Below are 23,824 nucleotides of genomic sequence, written 5' to 3'. Positions count from 1 at the left end.
ACTGGCTAACATTACTTTTTTCAAGTGCTGTATTTAACATAAAAAACGCTATTCCACACACTTATCACTAACGTACACATTGACGAAGGTCTTATAAATTATTAACAACATAAAAATACAATCAAAATGAACTTAGTCAAACAATTTATAACTTGAAGCACGAGAGTATTCCTGCAGCTTACCTCCCCTCTGCTCTCTTCCCAGCAACTGAGGAAAAGCGCGCGAATCCCCAGGAAGTAGCAACACCGCCAAAATAAAAGCCTCTAAGTAAAAACTGTCAAAATAAACTTACACACAATCCCATTAATACTCACAAATAAAACGGAATTTTGGTGAAATTGACACAACATAAAGACCACATGGGCTACATCGGCACTGTGTTGGTCGCTCAATAGTGACCCCTGCAGTAGTTATAAAATCATTGCAGGTAAATAAGATGGAAAAGTTTACTGTGCTGGAAACGCAACGTCAGCCTGTGAATAGTTAATCGCCAGGTCCCTCTATTTAAAATATGATCTCATCATTGCATAATTTCAAGTTGTGCTCAAGTTGTGTGTGGAGTTAAGTTGTTCATGAGAAGAGTTTAAAATGTGTTTTAAAACCTTGTTTGTGTAAATGCTAAACTGAGTTGGTTTGTAAAATATAGCAAATTTGTCTGTAATAAATTCAGAGTTAAAATTTGTAACTTGTGTATGGAAATTTGTTAACTTAAGTGTTAAAGCATATGAAATAAAGACTGAAAATAGATTCACTTATGCATTTTTATTGAGGAACAAAGGTTTCTGAAGGCGATTTCTCCTCTTACACACCAGTTCCCCTGCCTCAGAAAAAACTCTTTCACAGGGTACAGATGAAGATGGTGAGCAGAAAGATTCAGTGCGAGTTGATAAAGGTGTGGATATGTTTTGTGGTTATTCTTCCAGTATTGTAAAGGAGTACAAACATATCTAATTGGAAAAATAACAGTAAACAAAGATTTACCTTATTTGGCGTCAAAAGATCAAAATTATTCCAGACTGGGGAAACGTCTGTGAACGTGCCATGAGGTCAGTGGAACAAGGTAGGGGCAAGAAAAACTCCAACAGCAAAACTCCATCCAACAAATCCGCAACATGTCTTCTTATGGATTTCCGGCAGGCTGCGCACCAGTGAGCGCATTGCTGCCTTTCACTGGCAGACCATGACTACTACACTCTACTCACAGACTATGCTGCAAGCCAGAGCTAAACACAAAATCCATCAGGGCACTGTAGACCTCTTGCTGACGTGCAGACGGATCAAGCGGCACTTTAATAAACAAACTAAAAACCAAGATCATAATATGTGAAAAAAGAACTCTCCTCTGCTCAGAAAATATTTTACACTCCATCAGAACATGAGGGATAGTCTCTTTCTTTGTGCAGGTTTCACACTTCCATTGTGGTGTTTACCAATTAGACATAGGTCAGACGTAGTGTTGCCACCTGTCCCGGTTTTTTCTGATTGTCCTGGATTTCATGGTCTTTCCCGGAAAAAAAAAAAAAAAAAAATCCGGGACACTGAATGTCCCGGATTTTTGAACATGTTGGGCAAAATGTGTACGAGGTCTGTGATAAAACTAACGTACCTTTTTATTTTTTTCAAAACCTACAACCCCTGGCAAAAATGATGGACTCACCGGCCTCGGAGGATGTTCATTCAGTTGTTTAATTTTGTAGAAAAAAGCAGATCACAGACATGACACAAAACTAAAGTCATTTCAAATGGCAACTTTCTGGCTTTAAGAAACACTATAAGAATCAAGAAAAAAAATTGTGGCAGTCAGTAACAGTTACTTTTTAGACCAAGCAGAGGGAAAAAATATGGAATCAATTCTGAGGGAAAAAATGATGGAATCATGAAAAACAAAAGAACGCTCCAACACATCACTAGTATTTGTTGCACCACCTCTGGCTTTTCTAACAGCTTGCAGTCTCTGAGGCATGGACTTAATGAGTGACAAACAGTACTCTTCATCAATCTGGCTCCAACTTTCTCTGATTGCTGTTGCCAGATCAGCTTTGCAGGTTGGAGCCTTGTCATGGACCATTTTCTTCAACTTCCACCAAAGATTTTCAATTGGATTAAGATCTGGACTATTTGCAGGCCATGACATTGACCCTATGTGTCTTTTTGCAAGGAATGTTTTCACAGTTTTCGCTCTATGGCAAGATGCATTATCATCTTGAAAAATGATTTCATCATCCCCAAACATCCTTTCAATTGATGGGATAAGAAAAGTGTCCAAATATCAACGTAAACTTGTGCATTTATTGATGATGTAATGACAGCCATCTCCCCAGTGCCTTTACCTGACATGCAGCCCCATATCATCAATGACTGTGGAAATTTACATGTTCTCTTCAGGCAGTCATCTTTAGAAATCTCATTGGAACGGCACCAAACAAAAGTTCCAGCATCACCTTGCCCAATGCAGATTTGAGATTCATCACTGAATATGACTTTCATCCAGTCATCCACAGTCCACGATTGCTTTTCCTTAGCCCATTGTAACCTTGTTTTTTTCTGTTTAGGGTGTTAATGATGGCTTTCGTTTAGCTTTTCTGTATGTAAATCCCATTTCCTTTAGGCGGTTTCTTACAGTTCGGTCACAGACGTTGACTCCAGTTTCCTCCCATTCGTTCCTCATTTGTTTTGTTGTGCATTTTCGATTTTTGAGACATATTGCTTTAAGTTTTCTGTCTTGACGCTTTGATGTCTTCCTTGGTCTACCAGTATGTTTGCCTTTAACAACCTTCCCATGTTGTTTGTATTTGGTCCAGAGTTTAGACACAGCTGACTGTGAACACCAACATCTTTTGCAACATTGCGTGATGATTTACCCTCTTTTAAGAGTTTGATAATCCTCTCCTTTGTTTCAATTGACATCTCTCGTGTTGGAGCCATGATTCATGTCAGTCCACTTGGTGCAACAGCTCTCCAAGGTGTGATAACTCCTTTTTAGATGCAGACTAACGAGCAGATCTGATTTGATGCAGGTGTTAGTTTTGGGGATGAAAATTTACAGGGTGATTCCATAATTTATTCCTCAGAACTGAGTGATTCCATATTTTTTTCCCTCTGCTTGGTCTAAAAAAGTAACCGTTACTGACTGCCACAATTATTTTTCCTGATTTCTTATAGTGTTTCTTAAAGCCAGAAAGTTGCCATTTGAAATGACTTTAGTTTTGTGTCATGTCTGTGATCTGCTTTTTTTCTACAAAATTAAACAACTGAATGAACATCCTCCGAGGCCGGTGATTCCATCATTTTTGCCAGGGGTTGTATATGGATTTGAATCACGTGCGATTACATCAGACAAGCTTGAACCCTCGTGCGCATGCGTGAGTTTTTTCACACCTGTCGGTTATGTAATTCGCCTGTGGGCAGGCTTTGAGTGAGGAGTGGTCCACCCCTTCCGTCGGAATTCCTTTGTCTGACTTCTTCCTGAGAGACTGACGCTTGCTTGATCAAAATTTTTTCAGAACCTGTGAGGCACATCGAAGTGGACACCATTCGAGAATTCAGCTGGTTTCTCTGAAATTTTTAACGGCTGATGAGAGATTATGGACTGTTGCTGTCGCTTTAAGGACTGCCCACGGAGCGGGACGTCGTGACACGCCCTGAGCTGCCGCTGTCTGCCTGTTTTGAGCTGAAAGCTTCCAAATTTAAGCCTCTGTTGACCCAGGACGTCGTGAGAGAACAGAGAACTTTCAGAAGAGGTCGGAATCAGTAGTTTATCCAGACATTCCACTGTTAAAGGAGATTTTTTTAATGAAAGACGTGAGGACGGATTGGCGCGTCGGCTCGCAGCCAGCGCGGCACGCCGCCACAGGAAAAAAACCTCCATGTTGATAACCATTTGTAAAAACCTGGCGGCTTTTGATGGCTTTCAGTTGAGTGAGTATCTGAGAAATTGTTTAACAGCTGGACATGTTCCAACTTGTCCTTAAGGCTTCCAATGGTGGTGTTTTTCCTGTGGTGGCGCGCGGCGCTGGCTGCGTCCCGACGCGCGGACCCGTCCGCACTTTCTTTCATTACAAAATCTCCTTTAACAGTGGAATGTCCGCATAAACTGCTGATCCTGACCTCTTCTGAAAGTTCTCTGTTCTGTCATGACGTCCTGGGTCAACAGAAGCTTAAATTTGGAAGCTTTGGGCTTGAAACAGGCAGACAGCGGCGGCTCAGGGCGCGTTGCGACGTCCCGCTCCGTGGGCAGTCCTTAAAGCGACAGCAACAGTCCATAATCTCTCATTCAGTTTTTGAAAAAATTTTGATCAAGCCAAGCATCAGTCTCTCAGGAAGTTCTCAGACAAAGAGATTCCGATGGGAGGGATAGACCACTCCTCACTCAGAGCCTGCCCACAGGCGAACGACGTAACTGACAGGTGTGGAAAAAACTCTTGCATGCCCACAGAGGGTTCAAGCTTGTCTGATGTAAGCACACGTGATTCAAATCCATATAGTTTTGAAAAAAATAAAAAGGTCAGATACTTTTCTAACAGACCTTGTATTTCAGTTTAATTGTAGTGTGCCTACGTCCATAAACCTGTGCACAGCCTTACTGCTTTCTAGAAAAATGATGTAGCATACTGTGTGGTGGGGCTGGCGACTCATTTGGAATGTGAGGTGGAGACGGAGAGTGTGTGGGACAAGGAGAGACAACGAAAGAAAAGGATCCAGTGACTAAAATCAGTGAAGTTTTAATGTGAAAATGGGTGGAGAGACCGATGACAAGGGGGCTACAGGAGGCGATGGGCAGTGACAGGCCAATAAAGAAAAAATGTAAAAGCTCGACATGCTTTAACAATGATGGTTAAAACAGGAGAATATGCTATGTGGCTAAGACCATGTCCAGACGATCCATTTATGGTAGCTGCTCCCTGTGCCCAGCGAAAAGTCTCCTGAAACATGAAGGTAAAACCGCATTAGATGATCACGCCAAGTCTAAAAAACATCTTAATCGAATCTAGAGCTCACGTCAAACCAAGGCAATTTGTCCTTTATGGTCAGATTAGGTAAGGTTTGGTGAATTAAATGAAATCCAATAGTCTTATCTGCCTACTCCTGTATGTGCCCAGTTAGATCAGTTACATGTCCTCCTATGTGTTGTTTAGCCAAGAGCAGCAAGCAGCAGAGACACAGGTAAAGCACACACCACACAGGTAAGCTGTTTGACAACTACACCTTACATTGCTACATTCAGGTATTCTTACAGACGGTGAAAAATTACATTATCTGTTTTTATTCCACATAAACGGAACTTAACTATTTATTCCCTGTTTACCTGTGCCCACTACTGCCCCCAGGTGTCCACAACTAAAAACTGTTGGAAATAAACCAAAACAATAAAGACCTGCTGTTATGTAAGCAAATAACTAAACAAATAACTAGCAAAAGTGTCGTTTTTATGATTAGAGCAATACAATTTCAGCGTAGAAGGGTGATTTTTGTCTTGGGTAGATGTGTGAAGGGCACTGTTGCTTACAAACAAAAGATCGATTCGATGGTCAACATGTCCAGGATTTTTGTCAGACACAGGTGGCAACCCTAGTCAGACGCCAGTCCACAGTGTCCCAACCAACAGTACTTGCTCCCTTCTGTATTCCCCCGGGTTGGGCAGTCACCAAAAACAGATTTCTGCACACTATAAAAATGTCTACCCTTATTTCCATTGTCCCAATCCTTCTGCCACTGAGCTACTACACTACTTCTGTAATCATGGCTTATGTTCAGAGCTGCTATGAGCCACCTCAAGATCTACAGTGTCATGTCTTAAAGCGTTCTTTGCAACCTGAATCCACAATTTCATTACCCCTGACCCCCCACATGTGGCCGGGACCCACATGAAGCACACAGCTGACGCCCCCTTCTCCACTCTGAGCAAAGCAGTCAGCACCTCAACCACCAGATCAGGTCTACTCCAAGGAGTCAGAGCAGTTTCACTTCTTCCAACCGTTCAGACTCAGACAGAGCAGGAATAAGATCCCAAATACAGACCCATCAGTTTGTTTCCTTATAAACACAATTTGGCTCCTGTATCGGTCACGTGACTTTTCTTAAAGCGATACGCAGGTTCACTCTTGTGCGCTCGGCACAGTGTTGTTCATACCCATCACTACCATCTACAGCTGGCGATGAAAGACGGGTGTTAAAGTCAGAACAAGAAGCTGCACTAAAAGAGATCAATCTGGGACAAAGAGACACATTCTGTGTGTTATATCGCTCCAACGAGAGCGGCGCCCGACGAGCAGATATCCCACAATTCCATAATAGCAGAGATGACGGTCCAATGAGAGCGACGCTCTGAGCAGGGTGGGGCTGAGTGTCTGTTTCCGTCCTTTGATGATGACGACAGCAAAGCTGAAGGCGTAGTTTCGTTTGTTCAAGCTGCTGATTTATTTTGTGTTTTACTTCGTTCATTTTGTTTCATTTCAGATTTTTTTTTTCTCCGTCGGTCATGTTTTCTTTGTGGCGTTTGTGCTTCAGTCACCAAGCGTTTCCTTCCGAAGAGTCGAGCTGTGTGTTCAGGTTGGTTTTGCACCTCGTTGTCACAAATGAGAGTGATTGAAGCACTTTTGATTGAGATATAAATGTACACCAAATGGGTTTTTCAATCATATGTACATGTCACGGACATGTATACTAAAGTATATCGTAAAAAGGAAAGTAGAGTATTTCCACTTAGGTACCTGGTCTTGAGAACCAGGGATGGTAGGTTGAAAAGCTTTTGTTTTTTTTGTTTTCTACCCACCGAAGCAGCTCAAGAATATGGACAGTATGTATGTAGGTGACATTTACATAATCACGGTACTAAACAAGATATATAAGAACTCTACTTACTACATAATATTATAGGAGTTAGCTCCTAAGTATTCATACAGGAGAAGATGGAGTATACGTCTACCTAGTCTGTAGACTTGTTGTAAAACTACATTACTAAGTTACTCGTATAGTTAGTAGGCTAAGCTGTATATACGGTTATGTTATAGAAAAAGAAGCTATGGTGTAATATGTTTTAGGGTATTGAATGGTCACTGCTAGCTTACGACAAAATCCATACTCTACATGCTTTCTAATGGAAACCCCAAACTTACATACTATCTTTTGATATCTAATGAAGGCAAAGCCTTTGACCGAGCAGCGTTTTCTCTATGGAAAAATATTGAAGTTGTTTCATTGAAATACCGTAAAAAATTGAAGATTCAACTGGACAATATTATTTTAATAATTTTCTTCAGAGGTTGATGATTTCACTTAAAAAGTGATGTTTACACAACACAAGATATTTATTCTCCTGACTTATGTGGCACTGACAGTTAGAGCTGGTTATCAATTCAAATTTAAAAAATCGATTTGATTCCAATTCTTAGATTCAGAATTGATTATTTTGATTCGATCCGTATTGATTATGGGTTAGTGTTATTAAAACGAATTTGAGCTGTTACCTAATTGTGTAGTTATGCAACATATTAATACTAAGTATTATACTGAAATTTGACAGTAAATTATGAAGTATTGGTAGTTAATATTATGGCTATAAGACTGATGACAGGGACCAATCCCCCTCCCAGAATGATAGAGTAATATTTTATTTTACAACAGGCTGAATGGCAGCCAAAAGAGGCGCCAGAGGTACCTGGTTCCTTGTTACTAGCAGTTACATTTCTACAGGCTTCCATGTTTTGGCCTAATGCCTTGTTTTTGGGGGGAAGGTTAAAAGTAAGGCTGTAACAAGATAAAAAAAACAACTATGGCTTTACTTCACAAAATGTGGCCCTCAAAAATGCAGACAACAGTGTTTCAGGGAGTTATAGATTTAAAAATTTTCCCGGGGCAATGGTCCCCGTCTCCCCTACAGTGCTGGCCGTGCAGCACACTGCAGGAGAATGTCTCCCACAGCCACACATGGATTGATGTATTTTAAGGCCCCTTGTGTTCTTGGAAAAACCTTCTGCAATGGTACTTCACGTCTAACGCTTCCCCTGTAAGAGTGGTTTGCATGACCTGTCTTGTTATCCCATGTGGCATAGTTGTTGTGTCCATCCCATCGTGTCCCTCACCCCCCCCCCCCCCTGGAAGACTCTGGAAGGTATTGCTCATTATTTCACTTCCGTAGCATTAGTTGGTGCCCTCCGCGATTGCTATGTGTAAGGTTGCTGGCCTCACTCAACCACGCCAATCTTTACTGGAGTTCAAATGCCTTTCCAGCATCATCAATCTTCCTTGGTTGCCATCCAGCCTTTCCTGGAAGTCAGTGGTAGCCCAGAGGAAAATGCTGTCAAATAAATCTGCACTGATGCTATTTATTTCAGTCACCTGTATGACTGTAGCTTTCAGCCATGAGAAGATGTCATCAGGTGGCATCCAACTTCACTGGATGTTTTGACCCTGAACCACAATGTCCTCCAGTTGGTGGGTCGGCAGCAGTGGCCGATCACTGCCCATCTTTTCTTGGTCCCCAGCTCACCTCCTCCCTCCTTTTCCAGGGTCAACAAAATGCTCTTTCTGCTGCCTCCCCAAACTTATGACCAGCTGTCTTCCTTTCCCTTCCTGCTATCCCAAAAGCTGCAAAGGTCTGCCACACAGACTGAGCCAGAAAACCCTACTACCAACCTCAACTGGGAACAGCCAGGAAAACCATCCTTTGCTCCACTGCTCATGTCTTGATACTTGGAGGCTTTTTTTCTCGTGCACCTCCTGGCATCCGTCTTCCCACGGGACTGTCTGCTCAATCAGAAATGATCTTCTTTCAACCCCTCCCAACATAAGGCCAAGTCTGGCCTTAGCAATGTTCGCACAATTGGGTGGGATTACTGCTTCTCGGGTCCACTCTCATTTCCCACAATTTTCTAGGGGAGAGCTAATTTGATGGGTTCTTTATTGCCTCGCGACTGCCAGGGGGCACCAATTAGAATGCACATGAGATGTCGTGGAGTTACTTCTTTCTTTAATAAACATGGTTGTACAACAGTGTGTGGTTCTGTAACACAGATCAGGAACATATAAATCCTATGTAACAGAAATGCCTAAATAAAACATAATAATAATATTCAAACCAACGTCAATAGCTGTATAATACGCCAAGCCTGCAGATGTCGTAAAGCTATTAGCATAACACTAGCATTAACAGAAGATAAAGTGGTCATTAATAACTCTGCCTGCATTATCCACACGCACGTATCTCCCGCACATCACGCAACAGTAAACTACTACAAGGAATATACCTGGCTAAACAATACTCACCTTTTAAAGGCACGCACACGACATAACCACAGAGTTTTTTTCTCCACATTTGGGTAGTGAAACTAGTCTTCACTCTAAACGAAGTGCTCTCAACCTAACATTAACACACCATTCAATCCAATTGGCTAGTCAAGCTGTCAATCACACTGCAAGGGGCACATACATAGTCTTTCATCACAACAGTTGTGCTGCTCGTAAGAGGTGCTTTCTTTGTCTTCCTGGGGGCTGGTGGCCTCTCCCCTTCCCTGACAAACTGTATGGCTGCTGCTGGTCTCGTCTTTGGACTGATGCTTTCCAGCTTCACCTCCTCCAAGATGTCAGCCAGTGAACAGAGGACATTATCATGATGCCATTTGTGTCTTCCCTGGCGAAGAGCAGTCTTACATCCTGCCAGTATGTGCGCCATGGCTTCTCTATGTGAGCATAGCCTGCACAGTGGGTCTTCCCTCATTCCCCATCTGTAAAGGTTGGATGGTGATGGAAGGGTGTTGTGCACTGAATGGGGGCAGGAAACGGGTGCGAAAGGGCTCCAGCCTCCAAAGTGGCAAGTCCCACTTTGTCCAGACCCCTTGTGATCCAAAATAATTTTTTAATAATTTCTAAATTTTTAAAAATAATTTCTTGTTACTATAGTGCAGATCAAAATTTCTTCAGCCAGCACACTTAAAAGGAAGGAACTCTGAACCTCTGTACAACCTGTTATTTCTGTTTATGGAGGCAAAAGGGAGGAAAGAACCCAAGTGTCCCTCTGCCCTTCTCACTGAGGGCTACAGCTTCTGTCTGGCTGATTTGTCCTCTAGTTAAGGACCTAGCTGAGACAGGTGTGCATATCATTTCAGAGAGGATAACTCAACTGTTCTAGACTAATATGACCCCAGTGAAAAACTTGGAACATGGGCTAAAAACCGCTATCCGGGACGAACAGCCCGAAATGACCACACCCTTTTTTTTAATCCAGAGTCTTACTACAAATACAGCTGGATTTTCCAAACTACCGCAGCTATAGATTTTCCAAGGTACTCAAAATGTTCAGAAAGACCAGTACATGAAAAGTATAAAATTTCTATTTTGATATTTTAAAAGAAAATGGCTAAAATAAGTGGGTAAACTTATTACCGTACATAGAAAGAAAACGAACATTTGCCAAATACGACATTTTATTTTCAATCATAGTGTTATCAATGGAATATTGATTTAAAGTGAACAATGCAAACAAATTGTTTCTTTAGCACACAGCAGTATCTGGAGATCTTAAGTGTTTTAAACACAATTTTTGTTCCTGGCTTCTAAGTGTTATATTTCAACTGCTTATGTCTAAAGTCTATGGAAAAATGACTACATTCAGCACAACTTTGATTTTATTTTTTTTAACATTCTAGACAGTTCTAAAAGTTTCTTGAAATTTCTAGAAATTCTGGACAGTTCTAGCAGTTAAATATTCTAGACGAGTACTCAGTAGTAGTGAAGGCGAATCGAGAATATTCTTGAAAACAGACAAATTTCAAAATATCATTGTCCTGATCACAGAAGCAAAGTTTTCTGTGGAATAACAGCTATTTTCTATTTATTTAAGGCAGAACAGGTTAGTAAAACCCGCTGTGTACCCAGGAACAAAACTAAAATAACAATTTGTTACATAGTGTTATCAGGGAAAACAGCCAACAGCCCAGACAGTTTCAGTTACTAAATATGTGGCAATTCCAGACTGTATGTAGCTCATTTAACCTCATGTTTTCTCTTAAAGTATCAAAATTAGAAATTTTACACTCTTCTGTGACCCTTTTAAACATGTGTTGGTCATTCTGACATACTGAGTAACTTGGAAAATCTGTAGCTGCTGTAGTTGAAAAATACAGCTGTGTCTGAAGTAACAGTCGGGACAGAAGAGGCTGTGGTCATTTTCGGGCTGTTGGTCCCAGATGGAGGTTTGGCACATGTCCCAAGTTTTTCATTGGAGTCATATTAGTCAAGAACAATTGAGTTATCCTCTCCAAAATCATGTGCACACATGCCTTAGCTAGGTCCTAGACTAGTCTGGGGACAGCACGTCTGATTCTCATTTTTTTGTCTTGAACAAACTTGGATCTTTTGGCTTCCTTCCAGAAAGCATTGCTGTGGGGTTGCATGTCGAACAGGACAGTGATTGCTTTTGTCATTATTGCCCAATTCGATGGATGATGTCGACACCTCCTTCAAGTTGTCACGGGTTTCAGGATGCCACTGTCCTTATGATGTTGATTTTCCTGGTCTGGATGTCCTCCTCCATCATCCTCCGTCCTGGTGTGAATCTTCAAGCACCACCTTCAGCTATAACACTGATGATCAGCGACATTGCCTTCAGAGCTTTCTTTCAGTTTTAAGGTCTCTCTACTTTGTTTTTCAAGCTTTCCAGAGCCAGTTTCTGCATGTTAATTGCTACGCTTCCATCTGTTTCAAAGTTGATTCAATTGGGTTTTTTTTTTCTTTCTTTTTTTTCTTCTCAATGGCGGTGATGTTCCGTAATGTCTCATCACATTTTACAGACAACATACGTATGTGTTACTTTGAGAATTTTGCCATTTTCTCTGCTGTCATGTCTTAGGGCCCTGTCACACCTTGATTTCGCCAGCGTATGCTGACATATGACAAATACATTGAATACACTGGCTATGTCAAATAAGTTATACACCTGTCACACCATGACAGCTTAGCCAGTGTATGTTGACAGCCACGTTTCCACCGAGCAGTCCGGTCAGAACAGTGTTAAGTCTGGCTTGGTTTGTGTTTCCACCGCTGGCAGAACTCTTTTGTTTGGTAGCCGTAGCATGTAGATATTGACAGGCATGTCATCGACCATGCGTATATTGTTGTGGAGCCTCTACCTTCCAGACGGAGGCCAAACAGAGTAATTAACATTCTTTAAATTTTATTTAATTTTTGTCTTGGTGGATCATGGGATTTATTTTCCTCGCATGCAGCATGCTGAAGAGTCGACTGGTGCCTGTGATAAACACTGACGTGAATGAATGAGGCACTGTAACTCCTTAACTTTTAAAATAAGTTCATTTTCTTGTGGCACAAAGTGCCTGCATTCTCTGGTTCAGTCTGAGAAACGCACAAACCACAGTGGCATGTCTTTAAAAATGCTACGTTTCTTCAGCCACAACAAGGAACTAAAGTATTTTCAGACATCATTTTCCAAAGTCAAGACCCTTCATGTGGATACGTTTTCATCAGACTGATGATGAATCTGACTGAAACAATCAGGTCAGATTAAGACTTTATATTTACTCCGTGTGTGAATGGTTTTAATATTTGAAATGGTCTTAACTGTTCACTTGAGGACTGCGACATTCAGTTGTTCAGCCAATCAATGGACAGAAATAATGGACGTATTTTGGCCTAAGTAACTTACAAGTAACGTATGTCAACAATCGCAGAACTTACCTACAACTTGTCCCATGTATGTGTCATACACTGGCATATGTCAAAAATATTGTGCATACCCAAACATTTTCGATGAACTCACTGTATTACGACGTGTATCAGTGAGCTTCAACGTGCTCTTAACTTATACAAATCTTACCCATAACTTATTGGATGTGTGCTGTAACATTTTTAATATGGTCGGCATACACTGGCCAAGTCATCAAGGTGTGACAGGCCTGTTACCTTTTTACTGGGAGTGTCTGGACATGGAACCACAAGGGTTTAGATATCTGGGTTAGCCTCACAGCAGCTCACTTCTTCTTGAACATCAGATTCCTCTGTTGTTTTAGTCAAGTTGGTCTCTCTTCTTCTTCCTGTTCATGTTTCAGCCCGTTGTTAATGCGTTTCTTTGTTGTGTTTTTGTTTTTTTAAGTTGATGGTTAATCGCAGACTATGAAATTACCCGACAGACTGAAAAACACTCCCTCTTCCCCGCCACCATCTTGGTCCCCATTTCTGCTTTAGGTTCAGTTTTGGTGCATTAATCTATGTAATAACTTAAATTTCTTTATCACATATTACAACAAAAATCTGCCATATACTCATAAACCAGCCCTCATGAGATGCAAGAAAACGTAGGGCTGATAAATCACTGTTTCCTATCAGTTTACTGCCCTGGAAGATGTGGCAATAAAATCAGGGCTATATAAATCTTAAACAGGGCGATACAAAAAAGACATTGAAAATACCAGGCTTTGTATCGTCCTGCTTTTCATCCAATCAGGAGCTCCCATTTCTGACCCCACCAATGACACACCTCCATTTGTGTTACCATGGTGACAAGTGCATGCTCCTGATACAGGATCCAGATCATTTCATTCAACCAAGATGTCTGATCAAGGTGAGTATGGGCACTGTTCAGCTAATCCGATAACCGATAATTATCGAAGCTAATGTTTTTGGTAGCAGATTAGCTTTTCAGACCATCATCGGAACAATTATCTTCCAATAAATTTAGTTCCGATAACTTTTAGACCACTAACATGTTATTAGCTACTAATGTTGAAAAACATTTATAATCCCTTTTGCTGCTCTCTATGTATTTTGCAGCAGTGAGGGAGCTGAGCTCAACTCTGCCCCATCAGACAGGGCCTGGCCGATAGACTACCAAAAAAAAAAAAAAGTCATTACTCCTTAACACCATACAGTGGTCCAGCCGTGAGGCAGAGGTCTTGAAATGGAAAGCAGGTTTGACTTATGGTTTTGATTTATAAATCAAATTATTCCGGATAGAATAACAACATTAATGTAAACTCTTAAACTTTACAAAGAGAATATATAACACATATTTGTTAATTTTAAAATAATGCACTAATTCTGAAGGTTTGAACATTAACACATGGATGCACGAAGGGATTATGGGTAAACTTAGCCTCCGCTCATACCAGTTGGTTGACTAATTCATTCTATGTAAAAGCCAACACAAGTGAATCAGTGTAACTTGTGTTGGTGTTTACAAATAAATGTAAAATATGTCTACCTTACCGTTATTATATATATATATATATATATATATATATATATATATATATATATATATATATATATATATTATATATATATATATATATATATATATAATATGAGACACCAAGAAGTCAGTGAAGAGGACGCTCATGACTTTATAGAGAGACATAAGAACAAGAACACCACCAGGAAAACGGAGAGTGATGTGAACTTGTTCACTGAATGGAAGAGTGGAACTAAGGAGAAGAGAGGGTTCCTTGTTGTTTCTCCAGTGGAACTGGCAAAAGGAGTTGACGATAATTATATGGTTCTTGTTCTTTATTTTTGTTGTAATATATGAAAATATCTTATTACATGTCTGTTCCTGTATCACGCCCTGTATCATGCCCCGATTGTATCTGTATGAGCCTGAGTCCGAAGGGCTCATACAGATACATCGGAGCATGATACAGGAACAGATATGTGAGAAGGTATACATATCACCTTTCAAAGAACTCAGTGTCAACATTAAACTTCTGGATATTTGGTTTCCATCCATCCATCCATTTTCTTCCGCTTTATCCGGAGTCGGGTCGCGGGGGCAGCAGCTCAAGCAAAGCCGCCCAGACCTCCCGATCCACACACACCTCCTCCAGCTCCTCCGGGGGAACCCCAAGGCATTCCCAAGCCAGCCGAGAGATGTAGTCCCTCCAGCGTGTCCTGGGTCTTCCCCGGGGCCTCCTCCCAATGGGACGTGCCCGGAACACCTATTTGCATTTCTGAACATAATGTGCAAAAACTGTCTTTAGAATTTCTTCAAAAGTGAACCTTTACTCCAAGGTGGGTGGGGGGGACTTTTGTCCAGTCACCCGTCTGGTGACACACCTGACAGTGGATCAAATACTTATTTAACTCAGTGTGGCTCCCTATAGGAACACCACCACCTGATGCCTCATTTAGCAGTCTATTTAACTATTATTTTACTCAGTGCCAGAGCAGGTACCTCAGTGGATCACATGCTTGCCTGCTAATATGTAGACATGTGTTTGAACCCTGCTTGTGCTACATGCGTGTGTCTTTGGACAGGATTCTCGATCTGCATTGTTTCCGTCCACTCAGCCATAAAATGGTTACCGGCCTTGGCTGGGAAAGTAACCTGCGATGGACTGGCGTCTTGTGATTGGGGAGTCATGGACCTCTTGTTTATGCCACAGAAATGTAGATAAGCACCGCCACAATGGCCCTCTGGGTCTATAAGGACATCTCATTGTGTTTTAGGGTCTCTCTGCCCCAATGACACCATGTTCAGTATCATGGTCTATGGCATTTACCCTGGTTTAAGGTTGGGGGGAGGGGGTGCCTGCGGCCCTTTTCCGGACCATGGCCTAGTAGTTGCTGTCTTTGTTGTGGTCTTACAGTAGTCACAATGACCTTCTGGCTGCTGGTGTTTCTTGTTTAGGAGTTTTCCGTGCAACAAGTGGAGCAGTGAAGGACAGAGAACCTCTAAAGAAAGCTAAAACCCCTCAGGGACGACTTGACAGTCCAGAGGAGAAGAGCAACGATGTTCTGGAAAGTAAGTATCCCATGGGATGGGGGTCAGGTTTGTTAAATAGCAGCTCAGTGAATGGTTCATTATTATAGTTTTTTTATTATTAATGTGTGTACTGGAGGGTCTAGTGACCCTCAGCCTGCTTACAGAGGAATCAAGGCAGTGCGTTCCCTCAGACCTACACCTCATCACATCACAGTCATGGCAGTGATGGCACAGTCTTGACAGTTAACTCTACTGCAGAGGCCTCAAACCCGTTTCAGAAGGGGCTGAGAGGGTGCAGGCTTTCTTTGCAACCACCCATCGCACCAGGTGATTTCACTGAGTGACATCACTTTGAGCAGGTGGAATCAGTCACTGCACCCTCTCTGCCCTTTCTGGAACAAGTTTGAGATCTCTGCTCTACTGTATGGTCTCGCTGGGCCAGCTACTTTGAGCAGTTGCATAATGCTGATTGTGTTGCAGATGTTGGACATTTTTGGTGCCAGGGTTCTTGCAGCTGATCTTTAAGTCAGTTATATTGCAAATGTAACAAAACAGCTGAAGGCAAGAAAAGTTGCAAGAATCTGGTATTAAGGCTGAACTTCTTTAGGTGGGTAGAGATTCTGTTCTTCTGGCATTGCAAGCAATGTTTGCTTCTATTTGGGAGATGGACATTTTTGGGAGAAAGTAGTTGTTGTTCCCGACCAGAAAGAAAGTGATGATGAGCAATGAACATAAATTTCAGATGTTGGTCATCCTGAGAGTTTGCAGGATCCCCGCTAGGTTGTTGGATATTGTAGCTGGTCTGTAGACAGACCAGGTAGAACTGTGGGTTAGAAGTTGGACTCCCAGTGTACAGAGTGGCCTTCAATTCCAGGTTCGTGCTTCGTGATGCCTGTCTCGATGCTTCAACAGTGATGCCGGTAACGCGTTACTCTAATCTGACCGCTTTTTTGTTCAGTAGCAAGTAATCTAACGTGTTAACCTTTCCAAATCAGTAATTAAAGTTACTTCTCCGAGTCACTGTGGGTTAGTGTTATTTTTGTATTGTGGGTCGATCGCAGCAGGTGTGCCGACGAGATGCAGGGGGAGGTCTGAACTGCCCAATTTCAGTGAGCTGCGAGCTTTTCATCCACTGTGCAGCTCAGCTTGGAGTTGAAGATCAGTTGTACCTCAAAGTGCAGTGACGCTCAGAGCTATAGTTTTCCAAATATCTGCAATGCGCAAATACTATTTGTCACCCAAATGTACCCAAGTCTCTTTCTGAGGACGACATGACATAAAAAATGCTGATAAAACCTTCTTACTTGTCAATCTGGTCATTTTTTCTGAATAAATAAAAGGTTATCCATTTGTCCTACTCAAACAGCAAACCAGGGGCGAACCCATGCAGGAATGGACCGTGGACATGGGGGGCGGGGGCGGCTCCCCACAACAGCACTAGATTAAAGGACCACTTTCAAAGACATTTTTTCATATAATTACTAATAGTACGTAATAATAGTTTCAACAACTAAAATGTTTAGAAATAATTTAAATGTTAGAAAAATGTTAGAATTTAATAGTTACAGTGGCTTGCCAAAGTATTCAGCCCCTTGGTATTTCACACACTTTTTTTTCACACTCACAATATGTTTATGGCATTTCAAGTACAAAAGTAAACCAGGCTTCTCAATATAAAATTTTCTAAAATTATCTTTCTTTGACACAAACTGAAAGCAAATCTCTGAAACTTGATATAAATTAATTAAAAGTATAAAAGCCAAGATGATGGGTTGCATAAGTAATCAGCCCCTTTGGTATAATACCTGTAAATAATCATTTTAATTGTCAGTTTTCTTCAGACAAATCAGGGGATGGATACATGAACATTTCCAGGTCACTGAATATGTCTTGGACTTTGTTTACATTTTAACCAAGTATTTATGTTCATTGGAGTCAAGAAACGGTGACTATAAAGTGATTATTGGCAAAACGGGTTCTTATTTTCATAGTGGGGGGTGGGGGGGGGGGGGTTGTCGGCAGCTGCTGAAAGTAGCTAAAAAAGTAACTAGTGATCTAACTTAGTTACTTTTAAAACTGAGTAATCAGTAAAGTAACTAAGTTGCTTTTTCAAGAAGTAATCAGTGATGATATTACTTTTTCAAAGTAGCTGTGGGAACATTGTGCTTGAACAAGACACTTGGTCTCCATTGTCCCAGTCCACCAGCTATAAATTGGGTCCCAGCCTTTATCTTAGGAAGCAGTCTATGATAAACAGGTTATTTTGCACTTTATAACAGCTAGAGGTGTCACAGTACATGTACAGTAGTGTTCAGAATAATAGTAGTGCTGTGACTAAAAAGATTAATCCAGGTTTTGAGTATATTTCTTATTGTTACATGGGAAACAAGGTACCAGTAGATTCTCACAAATCCAACAAGACCAAGCATTCATGATATGCACACTCTTAAGACTATGAAATTGGGCTATTAGTAAAAAAAAAAAAGGAGAAAAGGGGGTGTTCACAATAATAGTAGCATCTGCTGTTGACGCTACAAACTCAAAACTATTATGTACAAACTGCTTTTTTTAACAATCCTGTGAATCACTAAACTAGTATTTAGTTGTATATCCACAGTTTTTCATGATTTCTTCACATCTGCAAGACATGGAGTCAACCAACTTGTGGCACCTTTCAGCTGTTATTCCACTCCAAGATTCTTTAACAACATTCCACAATTCATTCACATTTCTTGGTTTTGCTTCAGAAACAGCTTTTTTGATGTCACCCCACAAGTTCTCAATTGGATTTAGGTCCAGGGATTGGTCAGTCCACTCCAAAACATTAAGCGCCTTCGTGATGAAGCCTCACAGGACATGCTGGACTCCGAAAAATGGTGCCCACCTCTTCCACCATTCGGAAGATTCAGACGGCTTTTGGTGACTTTTCAGTCGTGTGACTATCCGAGAAATTGTGGACGAGGTGGGCATGTCCCAACATGTCCTGTGAGGCTTCATCACGGAGGCTGTTGCTGTGGCACCAGCTTCGTGCCAATGAATTTTGCTGCAACTCTTTTCATGGCAAAATCTTCTGTCACCGTGGAATGTGCCGAAAAAGTGCTGATGTCCCTCTTCTGCAATTTCTCGGATAGTCACATGACGGTCCCACATCACCACAGCGTTCACTTTGGAAATGATCTGGTCATTTCAGCATGTTGATGGCCGATCGGAGCGCGGCTCACTCTCCACCGTTGTGCAGACGTCTTTAAAACCGGTTGTACCGCTCCTTAATCTGTGTGATGCCCAGAGGATTGTCACCGAAAGCCGTCTGAATAATCCGAATGGTTTCCACCTGGCTGTCGCCCAGTTTCTAGCAAAATTTGATGCAGTCGTGCTGCCATTTCCTTGCAAAGAAAAAAATGCCGAGAGACTCCACCCATCCTCACACAATCTGCTTACAAACAAATGATGCAACCGACAGGCGTGAAAAAAATTCACGCATGCGCACGAAGGTTCAAGGTTTGCTCATGCAAGCACACTTGATTCAAATCCATCAGGTTTTAAAAAAAAAATAAAAAGGTCGGATACTTTTCTAACAGACCTCGTACTTATTTTATCCACAAAGTTGCATAAAACGACTCCGAATCTGACATCATCGTGCAGCAGCAGCCACACACAGCCCGTTGCCTTTGTTTCCTCTCGTCTTGGTCGGGTGGTTTGCGAGGCTCAGCTAATAACACGGAGCGTGAGGAGGTTCTGGTTCCAAAGCCACGTACCACGGCACCACTGTGGATGCATTTCGGTTTTAAGTAGGGCTGCCACGTCTAGTCATGACTACGTTGACGATTGAAATCATTAACAACTAATTTAGTAGTTGAAGAGTCATTTATTTTATTTAAGTCTTTGTTTTTCCTCTCAATTCATAGTTTTAGGCAGCGAGCCGTCCTGCCGTCATTTGGACGTTCAAATTTGAGTAAGACAGCGGATTAAAACAGTGGCCGTCTTACTCAAAACCGTTTAAAATGGGAAGTTTACAGAAGGAGCTGTGCGTGTGTGTGTGTGTGTGTGCGCGCGCGCGCGCGGAGTCAACTCGCAACAGACTGCGAGGGAGGGAGTGAGATTCCTGAACGGAGGCACGAGACGTTACGTTCTGCTGTGAACCGTCAGTGCACTTAAGACGGCGAGCACAGAGCAGAGAGAGGATTTTAACCCGAGTGACCATGTTAAAAAAACTAAACCGTGGAGCTGCCTTTACTCTCTGTACTTTCTTTACACATGTGGTTCTGATGGCACCGTCCTGTTCACACCATGTGCGCGTTGTATACTGAATTTATGAGGACATGAGATGAAATACACGGTCAAATATCCTTAAAAAATGACTATATAAATGAACTGAGCAAAAATTACACACACACACGGGTTAAAAAAAAACCTTACTGTGGAGAAGCTGTGCAGAGGCACAGATCACAAAAAGCTGAACTTTAACAGCAGTTTATTTTCCAAAGGTATGTATTTGTTCAACCTTGAGCTTAATGTCATGTTCAAGCACAAAACATGACTGTTGTGGAAAAAAAAGGATGACTTCATCACACTAAAATGAATTGGAGTCAGAATAAAAATACAAGCTGCTGATTTCTGTTGTTTTTCAAAGTTATTATAAGCTGTAGCTATGTTTTAATTATTTCAAAGTGAGTTGCCTCTTATTGTATTCTAATTTATTTATACAAAAAAAAAACATGGGGAGTGTAATCAGCCTGCATTGTTCTGTTAAGTTTATATCAGTTTTCCTGAACATGTCCAGGTGTTTTTCCTTCTTTATAAAAGTTTGGTGTTTGCTCCACAAAGTTTTAAAACACAATAAAATGTTCACACTTTTCTTTATAGCAGTTCTGTAATTTCAGAAATTCAACAGAAATAACCACAAATCATAAAGTTGGGACTGTATGTAAAATGAAGACAAAAATAAAAATGTTGCACTATTCCCAGTTTCTCCACTCACAGAAGCCAAACTTTCTTCCAGAGTTGTGTTTTTATAGTACATAGTAGAATATAAAGAAGGGGAAAAAAATAGACAATATAATCGTCAATCGCAATTATTTGCCTGGCAATTAATCGTGACAGCCCTACTCATCAGTCCACAAAATATTCCTTCATTTCTCTTTAGGCCAGTTGATGTGCTCTTTGGCAAATTGTAACCTCTTCTGCACGTGTCTTTTATTTAACAGAGGGATTTTGCGGGGGATTCTTGCAAATAAATTAGCTTCACACAGGCATCTTCTAACTGTCACAGACCGAGCAAGTGAGGTTAATAATTTATGTGGCTATTATAGATGTAAACACACAAACGTACAGTATTGTCTGAATATGCTGCTGATGCTGTTGGTCGCGTTCGCTTCCTCCACCACTTGCTAACTGATGGTCCAGTCGTTAGCTGGTAAACTTTCAATCTGTGTTTTTTTTTTGTTTTTTTTTAATGCTGTTTAGATATTTATGGACAGGAGCGCACATAACTGGTTCTTATCATGCTCATGTGTGCTAAAAATTGACGCACAGCAGACAGCACACAGAGGGAAACACTTTGCCTACAATCTGTCATTGCTTTCCTCCTATGAAGTGCTTCCCTTGTGTTTTCGGCTGTGCATCATTTATTTTTAGCATGCACAAGAACCATGAGTACCAGTTACATGCATGCCTGTTTATTAGGGATGTGAATCGTTCAACAACTCTCGATTCAATTCGATTTCGATTCTTGGGGTGACGATTTGTATCAGAATCGATTTTCGATTCAAAGAGCTCTGAGAAATAGTTATATTACTTAAAAAATGTTTATGTTTAAGAAAATGCAGCTTTACAAGGTTAATCAAGTGATTCTAGATGTACAAGGTCTGTTAGAAAAGTATCCGACCTCTTTATTTTTTGCAAAAACTATATGGATTTGAATCGTGTGATTGCATCAGCCAAGCTTGAACCTTTGTGCGCATGCGTGAGTTTTTTCATGCCTGTCGGTTGCGTCATTCGCCTGTGAGCACGCCTTGTGGGAGGAGTGGTCCAGCCCCCTCGTCGGATTTTTATTGTCAGGAAAATGGCCGAGCGACTGCCCCTTTGCTGCATGAAAATTTTTTTCAGAAACTGTGAGAGACAGCCAGGTGGAAACCATTCGGAAACTTCAGATGGCTTTCGGTGAAGATCTTATGGGCATCACACAGATTAAGGAGCATTACAACTGGATTAAAGACGGCCCACAGCGGCTGAGGGCGCGCCGCGCTTCAAGCGTCCATCGACAGGCTGAGACGACCAGATCATTTCCAAAGTGAAGGCTGTGTTGATCCGGGACGTCTGACTACCAGAGAAATGGCAGAAAAGGTGGACATCAGCCATTTTTCATCAGATTCCACTGTTACAGGAGATTTTGCAATGAAAAGACGTGCGGAGGCATTCACGCATCGGGACGAAGCCGCAATGGTGGAGACCAAAAGCAAGTCCGACACCCCTACTGTTTATGGAGTATGTTCATGTCTGACTTGGTTTTTCTAATCATGTTTTAGTTTCCTGGTTTGTAATGAAAGTACGCGTTGCGGACCAACTGTCATGGTAACCTGTCCAATATGGGAAAATATCCAACCAATAATCAGCCAATCAGAGCACACGTAGTGTCGCAGCCATATAATATAATGGGGGACACGCCCATTAACAGCAGCAGTTTTACACATTTCACTTCACATCTGCTGCAGCACCATAGGAAACAGCACAACTGTTCAGAGGTGAGGTCATTTAAATGTTGCTAGATCTGCTGTGTAAACAAAAGTTAAAATTTTGAAGACTTGGAAAGATGTTAGCGTCAGCATTGTTGAGATATTTGTTGGTTGTCGTCCAGAGTTTCCTGATGATGTAAACCCTGTAACCAAGGAGAAGGGGGGCCCCCGAGGACCAGAGCCCACGCGCTATGGAGACTGGGAAAGAAAAGGCCGCTGCATCGACTTCTAGCTGTTCCGGCATCCTGAGTGTGTATATTATAAACAGTCAAACAGAAAGTGACAGCGAGCAACATGTTCAGAACACAAACAGTCTGACACTCCAGTGTGACAAAAGACAAACGAGAGTCTGAAGAGCTGGAACCAGACAAGGGTCAACATTGATGCTTGAGAACCAATCAAAGAGAAATTCATCATCTGTCCATGATTGTCTTACACACATGTTGGATCTGGATTTAATCCATTTCAACAGTGGTTGTTGCAACCTTGGAGCAAATCACATCTACAAAAAATAAATAAATAAATAAAACGAGCAAACAAATATAACATCTAGACAGTTCATGTGGACTTTTAGTACATAACCAGCTGTCCGGACTGTTTGTCCAAACTGTTCACCCAGTCTGGCCTGAAAAGATACAGTGGTATGCAAATGTTTGGGCACCCGTGATGATTTCCATGATTTTCTTTTATAAATCATTGGTTGTTTGGATCAGAAATTTCAGTTAAATGGTAAATGGACTGCATTTATATTGCGCTTTTCCATCTGCATTAGATGCTCAAAGCACTTTACAATAATGCTTCACATTCACCCAGCTTTATCTATCCATGAAGCCAGAGGACACACACCAATTAGCTAAACTGCAGGATTGTCTTACAGACATAAGGACATGGATGACCTCTAATTTCCTGCTTTTAAACTCAGATAAAACTGAAGTTATTGTACTTGGCCCCACAAATCTTAGAAACATGGTGTCTAACCAGATCCTTACTCTGGATGGCATTACCCTGACCTCTAGTAATACTGTGAGAAATCTTGGAGTCATTTTTGATCAGGATATGTCATTCAAAGCGCATATTAAACAAATATGTAGGACTGCTTTTTTGCATTTACGCAATATCTCTAAAATCAGAAAGGTCTTGTCTCAGAGTGATGCTGAAAAACTAATTCATGCATTTATTTCCTCTAGGCTGGACTATTGTAATTCATTATTATCAGGTTGTCCTAAAAGTTCCCTAAAAAGCCTTCAGTTAATTCAAAATGCTGCAGCTAGAGTACTGACGGGGACTAGAAGGAGAGAGCATATCTCACCCATATTGGCCTCTCTTCATTGGCTTCCTGTTAATTCTAGAATAGAATTTAAAATTCTTCTTCTTACTTATA

General features: G+C 41.3%; 1 protein-coding gene across 1 annotated transcript; it reads left to right on the top strand.

Annotated features, from left to right (window-relative positions):
• The first annotated feature begins 5,864 nt into the window (after positions 1 to 5,864).
• sdhaf4 (succinate dehydrogenase complex assembly factor 4) lies at positions 5,865 to 23,155 on the top strand. Its single transcript, XM_034165371.1, has 4 exons — positions 5,865 to 5,909; positions 6,333 to 6,549; positions 15,638 to 15,751; positions 22,566 to 23,155. Exons 1-4 carry the CDS (start codon positions 5,865 to 5,867, stop codon positions 22,673 to 22,675), a joined length of 486 nt encoding a protein of 161 aa, XP_034021262.1. The 3' UTR covers positions 22,676 to 23,155.
• The last annotated feature ends 669 nt before the right edge of the window (positions 23,156 to 23,824 follow it).

The sequence above is a fragment of the Thalassophryne amazonica genome, unplaced genomic scaffold, assembly GCF_902500255.1.
Source record: "Thalassophryne amazonica unplaced genomic scaffold, fThaAma1.1, whole genome shotgun sequence".
Classification (NCBI taxonomy): Eukaryota; Metazoa; Chordata; class Actinopteri; order Batrachoidiformes; family Batrachoididae; genus Thalassophryne; species Thalassophryne amazonica.
The sequence above is the reverse complement of the archived record's forward strand: the minus strand, read 5'-3'. Positions and strand labels throughout refer to the sequence as shown.